Source organism: Oncorhynchus masou, chromosome 31, assembly GCF_036934945.1.
Source record: "Oncorhynchus masou masou isolate Uvic2021 chromosome 31, UVic_Omas_1.1, whole genome shotgun sequence".
Taxonomy (NCBI): Eukaryota; Metazoa; Chordata; class Actinopteri; order Salmoniformes; family Salmonidae; genus Oncorhynchus; species Oncorhynchus masou.
This window is the reverse complement of record NC_088242.1, coordinates 43,728,320-43,736,012: the sequence shown is the minus strand read 5'-3', so window position 1 is coordinate 43,736,012 and position 7,693 is coordinate 43,728,320. Positions and strand designations below refer to the sequence as shown.

General features: G+C 41.3%; 1 protein-coding gene across 1 annotated transcript in view; it reads right to left on the bottom strand.

Moving 5' to 3' along the window:
* Positions 1-7,693, bottom strand: part of LOC135523973 (SH3 and multiple ankyrin repeat domains protein 1-like) — a 49,544-nt gene that overhangs the window by 19,972 nt on the left and 21,879 nt on the right. The window contains 10 exon segments of the mRNA XM_064951029.1: positions 1-11; positions 160-311; positions 574-704; positions 883-1,061; positions 5,324-5,390; positions 5,639-5,716; positions 5,864-5,980; positions 6,733-6,774; positions 7,123-7,290; positions 7,465-7,616. The exon segment at positions 1-11 is cut by the window's left edge and continues 103 nt beyond it. Coding sequence (XP_064807101.1) covers positions 1-11; positions 160-311; positions 574-704; positions 883-1,061; positions 5,324-5,390; positions 5,639-5,716; positions 5,864-5,980; positions 6,733-6,774; positions 7,123-7,290; positions 7,465-7,616 — 1,097 coding nt within the window.

Genomic DNA, 7,693 nt, shown 5'->3' with positions numbered 1-7,693 from the left:
GACACTCAACACTGAGAGAAGGGAGGGGAGAGAGAGAGAGAGAGAGAGAGAGAGAGAGAGAGAGAGAGAGAGAGAGAACAAAGAGAAGAGGGGTCATCCCAACTTTACAATCAACACAGTGACTCTCCAAAAACCCGCTCCTCTCTGAATCTCTCTTACCTTTGACTTTGTCTCCTTTGCTGATGCTGAGCTCTTTGTCTCCGTGGGCAGTGTAGGCCCTCGTGGCCATGTACACTCGCCCTGGGACCGCACTGTACATATGCCTCATCTGACCCCCAGCTGACCACCCGCCACTACCCGCTGAGGTCGCACTGCAAGAGGAAAGACAGAGGAAGAGTTTGTGTATCATGGAACAACACCTGGGGATACCAGTAGCAGAGATAGAGGGACAAGAAATGGATCATGACAGTGGTTTACACTATGAGAATAACCTTTTTGTAAACTTTAAAGCTGGTAACAGCCCCATTGGCTGTAGACAACCAAAATGCATGTAAAAACATCACTCTTTGGATATGCACATTATTTGTAAATTGATTGAAATATCTACAGTCTCTCCCTCCAGTATGTTCGCACCCCTGTCTGCCGCGCTGTGGTTTGCTTTGATGCCTCTCCTCCGTGTCGCTCTGCCCTCCTCCTCGCGACGGGGAGCGGGTACGGGCCCTGGGACTGCTGGAGCTCCTCACACCCTCAGAGGCCCTGCGACCCTAGACAGAGAGGGAATACACACACACGCAGGATGAAATATAGAATTGTGTTGAGACTTACACAGACCCAACCTCACAATTCATTGGTTAACATCCCAAAGTAACTAAGAGCACAGCTCCCCAATAAACCGTACAGTTGCAATCTCCAGCTACATCTGCGTACTGTGCCTCTATGTACCTTTCCAGGGATGGGATTGGCTCCAGCAGCCTTGTTGGATAGGGCCATGGGGTCAGGCAGGGTCATGCTGTTATCACTGTTAGTACGCAGGAGGGGGTAGGGGTGAGCCATGAGGAGAGGGAGCGTGCGTGCACTCTCTCCTCTTTTGGGAGCATACTTTGGGGATTCCAGAAAGGGCACTGAGAAAAGAGAGTCACAGGTAGGTGGAAAAACAATGAGGTTAGTGCAAGAGTTGAGAGAAAGTGGGAGGGAATACTGTGAGAGTGTGAACAATGAACAACCCGACTCAAGTGATTCGGATGCAAAGACAATCGACAAGTAACACAGATGGACTTGAACACCACACACAACCCTCAAACTGGGCAAGCAATAATCCAAAACATCAGTTGAGGTCAACTGGCCACCTCTGAACCAATAGTGTTCTTAGAAACAAAATAGTTTGTAAAATGTCTAGGGATTAGCCTCTGTATGCTGATCCAGTGCACCCCATCAAACACCATCTACCAGTGGGATAAAACAACGTAATATGATGGCAAAAGACAACAGATCTTCTGAGTCACATGTTGATTGATGAAGCAGAACATTTATACCAAACAATGCACTGCAAAGTGATTTATAGCAGATAGCATGACAGACATACAGTACAGACACTTAGGAAGAATATTTTCCCGTTATTTTACAATGTTCCATCCAGAGAATAAATCACTTTTCTCCCAGATAACCCGGTGTTCCCCAAAAAAACAGAAGTGTCACTTAAATGGGCCTATGTCTGGATTTGATTAGAGCTTTGATCTAAAATTCAAGGCTGATGCTACCTGGGCCTGGTGAGCCATACAGTAAATGCATTGTACGAGGCCTACATCAAAATGTACTTTTATAAGCCCAAACCCAAAAAAGCCCAAATGATTGTGCCATTATCCAATACATATATGATATATAAAAACAGAAAAGCTTATAGATGTGGCTAGCTATATGCTCTCTTGGGTAAAGATACTGAAACAAGCTCCAGTAGGCTGATCTTTTTGAGTTTGGACTGTATTACTGTACCGTATTGTATTATATGACTGGATTTACACGCATTATTCAAAACCATGATAAAACTGAGAGAACATGTGATTCTGGTGCAGCACAAACAATTACTTTAAAAAAGTTGTAAAAGTTACTCTAAAAATGCCATTTTAAATTTGAAATAGGGCTTATATTAGTGTAATAAGCAGCCGCATATATACCTTCATAATATGTTCCCTAATGTTGCTAGCCTGCCTACCTCTTTCTCTCTCTATTGTTGCTTCAATTGTTTGTTTCTTCTTCAGTTAAATGAAATAAGCTTTGTTGTCTTCATCATTGCAATGACACGCTTGAATAATATAGGACTAGAGTTAGATGCAGACGGGTTTCCCTTCTCTTCTCGAAGATTGAATGGTTATGGGTCTGAATAAAGAACTGCTATAGTCTACCGCCATCGCTCGCTCTTCTTTCAAACTACCCATGAGTTCTATTGGCTGCTGTATTTCACTTTTAAGCAAACAAAAGCAAGCATCCCTCTTTGATTAGTCTGTTGGTAAAAGAAGCGCAACAGCAACAAAAATGTCCGGCAAGCTATTCTAGTCTAGCTTTTTCCGCATGAGACTCCAAGATCTAAGGAACGTTTTTTACGGTGAGGCCAGCGGAACACAGGTGCGTGCTTATTGTGCAAGACACCGAGGCTTTAAGTTAGAAGCTTATTATGCATAACCCAACATTCATTAGATAAATGTTTTGGCTAATAGTAAATTGAATGCATTACCTGAAAGAGGTAGGCTAGGATATACAGTACCAGTCAAAAGTTTGGACACACACTACTCATTCAAGGGTTTTTCTTCATTTGTACTATTTTCTACATTGTAGAATAATCGTGAAGATATCAAAACTATGAAATAACACATATGGAATGTTAAACAAATCAAAATATATTTTGTATTTGAGATTCTTCAAATTAGCCACCGTTTGCCTTGATGACAACTTTGCACACTCTTGGCATTCTCTCAACTAGCTTCATGAGGGAGTCATCTGGAATTAATTTCAATTAACAGGTGTGCATTGTCTTCTTAATGAATTTGAGCCAATCAGTTGTGTTGTGACAAGGTAGTTGTGATATACAGGGGCAAACTACCTGCCCTCCAGGACACCTACAACAAGGAAGGCCAAAAAGATCATTAAGGACAACAACCACCCAAGCCACTGCCTGTTCACCCCACTACCATCCTGTTAAACAGCCATCACTAACACAGAGGCTGCTGCCTACATACAGACTTGAAATCATTGGCCACTTTAATAAATGGATCACTTGTCACTTTAATAATGCCACTTTAATAATGTTTACTTATCTTGCATCACTCCTCTCACATGTATATTCAGCATTTTATACCAAATATTGCATCTTGCCTATGCCACTCTGTCATTACTCATCCATATATTTATATGCATATATTCTTATTCCATTCCTTTACATAGATTTCTGTTTATTAGGTAGTTGTTGTGGAATTGTTAGATTACATGTTAGATATTGCTGCACTGTCAGAACTAGAAGCACAAGCATTTTTGCTCCACTCGCAATAACATTTGCTAACCATGTGTATGTGAACAATAACATTTGATTTGATACAGAAGATTGCCCTATTTGGTAAAAGACCAAGTCCATATTATGTCAAGAACTGCTCAAATTAGCAAAGTGAAGGTCAGTCAATCCGGAACCTTTCAAGTACTTTGAAAGTTTCTTCAAGTGCAGTCTCAAAAACCATCAATCACTATGATGAAACTGGCTCTCGTAAGGACCGTCAACAGGAAAGGAAGACCCCGTGTTACCTCTGCTACAGAGGATAAGTTCATTAGAGTTACCAGCCTCAGATTGCAGCCCAAATAAATGCTTCACAGAGTTCAAGTAGCAGACACGTCTCAACATCAACAGTACAGAGGAGACTGTGTGAATCAGGCCTTCATGGTCGAATTGCAGAAAAAAACAACTACTAAAGGACACCAATAATAAGAAGTGAATTCCTTGGGCCAAAAAACACGAGCAATGGACATTAGACATGTGGAAATCTGTACTTTGGTCTGAATGGGTCCAAATGTAAGATTTTTCGTTCCAACCACCATGTCTTTGTGAGACACAGAGTAGGTGAACGGATGATCTCCGCATGTGCGGTTCCCACCTTGAAGCATGGAGGAGTTGGTGTGATGGTGCTTTCCTGGTGAAATTGTCAGTGATTTATTTAGAATTCAAGGCACATTTAACCAGCATGGCTACCGCATCATTCTGCAGTGATACGCCATCGTATCTGGTTTGCGCTTAGTGGGACTATCATTTGTTTTTAACAGAACAATGACCCAACACACCTCCAGGCTGTGTAAGGGCTATTTGACCAACAAGGCGAGTGATGGAGTGCTGCATCAGATGACCTGGCCTCCAAAATCACTGACCCTAACCCAATTGAGATGGTTTGGGATGAGTTGGACCGCAGAGTGAAGGAAAAGCAGCCAACAAGTGCTTAGCATATGTGGGAACTCCTTCAAGAATGTTGGAAAAGCCTTCCAGGTAAAGCTGATTGAGACAATGGCAATGGCATCAAGGCAAAGGGTGGCTACTTTAAGAAATCTAAAATATATTTTGAATTGTTTAACACTTGTTTGGTTACTTCATGATTCCATATTTGTTATTTCATAGCTTTGATGTCTTCACTATTATTCTACAATGTATTATTACAATGTAGAATAATAGTACAAATAAAGAAAAACCCTTGAATGAGTAGGTGTGTCCAAACTTTTAACTTGTACTGTATATATACTGTATATATCAATCTTGAACAGGATTATCTATTTTGGATGCAATTTGATTTGAAGACTGCTCGCGCCTGCTCTAATTTAACGCAACAATATTCAAGTGATTGGCCATTTAAAACTCTGCAGCTACAAAAAAAAAAATCACAAATCTTTAAAATTAAAAAAACAAGGTGATGGAGATGATAAATTACACATGCATTTGTCCTTATACCGTAGCATAGGGATTGCTGCAGTAAATGCAGGCCTACCTGTCACAAGACAAAAAAGTTACCATGATGAGATGATAGGTCTACATGCAATATGAACTGCACTCCATACTGATTTGGGCTGTCTGTCCACAACATGAGTGTTGATGACTGATCATGCAGAGAGCAGAGAGGAAATATTTAATTATTTCATATAATGTAACAGTTCCATTTCACATCATGTCGTTGATATAAATCATTTATTATAATTGACCAGCTTCTCGCAGTTATTTATCCCGGGAAAAGGGAGTGGTTTTGGGTAGTAAATCTCGGTAACCGGGTTACTGCCATTCAACGCTAACAGACACTCATGCACCAAAACTCACTATAAATCACTTCCTAATCTGAAAAGTCCTACGTGGAGGACCAAGACTTACCTACATCTGCATCTCTGTGGTTTTTGAGGATTTCCCCAAGTTCAAAATGGCCCGACATTACTGCTACCTTCAAAACACAGACACATGTACGCACACATACAATTACATGCAACACTGTAACACATGCATCGGGTAAAGTCCCTCCAAAACAGCAAACGCCCAATTTAATAAACACTTAGCAAATAATACATTTAAAACAACTAACTGATTTTCAACTCAATGGTTTATTGAATTATAGCAAACCTGATTACATTAGGGCTAGTCGGCAGAAGAAATAACTAAAGAAAACTGAAAACATTAAGTTGTTATTGATACCTGAAAGGGGGTTTGTCCATGCTTGTTCTTAATTTCCTTACTGGCCCCTCTGTAGAGCAGAACACGAACACAGCTTTCCTGATAGGCCAGAAAGACAGCCACTGTTTAACTTAATTCAGGACTAAAATGTCACACAGACATTTGAAACTCAAAAAACAGTTCAACTTTGAATGGACACGAACACTGATTATTGTGTTGTCCCTGTATTTAAAAAATGATACTTACCTTATTATACAGAGCACAAATATGAAGTGCGGTGTTCCCTGAGGCATTCTGAGAAGTGGTATCTGCCCCATAGAACAGAAGGTGCTCCAAGTGCTGGGCAAAACCATTCTGGCAGGCCTTGGGAGGAGGGGGTGTAAAGAAAGTATCGAAAGATTACATCACAGAAAGTATCGAAAGATTACATCACTGAAAGTATCGAAAGATTACATCACAGAAAGTATCGAAAGATTACATCACAGAAAGTATCGAAAGATTACATTACAGAAAGTATCGAAAGATTACATCACTTCACAATCACTTGAAAATATGCAATTACCGTGCTTATTCATAAACTTGTGACACATTAAAAGACAAACAGCATAAAAGATAGAACTGATAAATGTCTGAACCATTGCAAAATAAAGAACAAATTAATAAATGAAAACAATATAAGCAAGCTTTTGACCTTCCCCTTAACGGTTTCCGCTTTCGTTATTTGCAATTAAAATAACACAACACAAAATTAGAGAAGTAACAAAACACAGGACACGACATAAGTTAACATAAACTAAAGTAAAATAGAATGACACCACACTGGTGTACAGCAGCGCACTGAGACAGTGAGTGAATGACACAGAGATAGCAGATGTCAGCACGAGATGGTGTCTAATGGTGTCTAATGTTTATCCGCATGTCAACAGTTACATGAGATGAATGTACTGAATTGTGAAGGATCTCCGTTTCAGGAACAAATAACTCAGCTCTGCTTTCTTCTTCTTTTTTACCCCTATGAGACCATGGAAGGTCATGCAAGGTCATGATCCTAAGAGTCACTCTTCCCCCAACTTCACAACTTGAATGGAAGTATTCATGGATTAGATGATCAGTACCTTGTGTATCTCTTGCATTCCAAATTCCTCTTCATCCCTGAGCTATGGAGAGAAAGGAAGAGAGGGAGGAAAGGGAAACAACGGAAAGAGACCAGCGAGAAGGTGTCTCTCAATGGAGGAGAAAGGAGAGTGCAAAACGAGGGGGGAAAAGTTTAAGACATGGACAGGACAGGAGATTGAAAGTATGCTAAAAACCTAATGCACTATACAGTACCAATGTATGATAATACACAGAAGACAAACATACACAAAAATCAACACACCAAAAATACTACACATGAAAATATGATACTTCAGATTCGATTAAAGTCAAAGTCAAATACTGACATATTTACAAAACATAGTCCAAAACAATATCAACCCCCATCCTTGAGATAGGCAGCCGGATACCTGGTGAGACTCCTCCCAGCCATTCTCATCCCTCACTCCCAGTCTGGCCCTGTAGTAGAGTAGGGTCTCGCAGCAGGAGGTGTCGCCACCTGTCAGCACTGAGTGGTACAGTGGGGTCAGGCTACATCGGTCTTTGTAGTTAGGAGATGCTCCCAGGGACAGAAGAGCCTAGCAAGGAGGGGGAAAAGACATCTTTATTAAATGCATGTTTATTTTGTGTGTGTGTGTGTGTGTGTGTGTGTGTGTGTGTGTGTGTGTGTGTGTGTGTGTGTGTGTGTGTGTGTGTGTGTGTGTGTGTGTGTGTGTGTGTGTGTGTGTGTGTGTGTGTGTAGTCCTAGTTACCAGCAGTGCAACGTGATTGTGTGCCCTGACAGCCTTGTGTACAGCTGTCAGTCCATCTCTGGTTCTAAAGTCCACATGGGCCCCACCCTGAACGAGCACCCTGATCCCCTCCACTGTCATGCCAGACTGCACCGCCACAGACAGTGGGGATTCTGAAGAAGATGGAGAGAGAGAGGAAGGAGGCAGGAAATGGAGGAACAGGGAGAGAGGGGGGAGAGGGGGGAGCAGA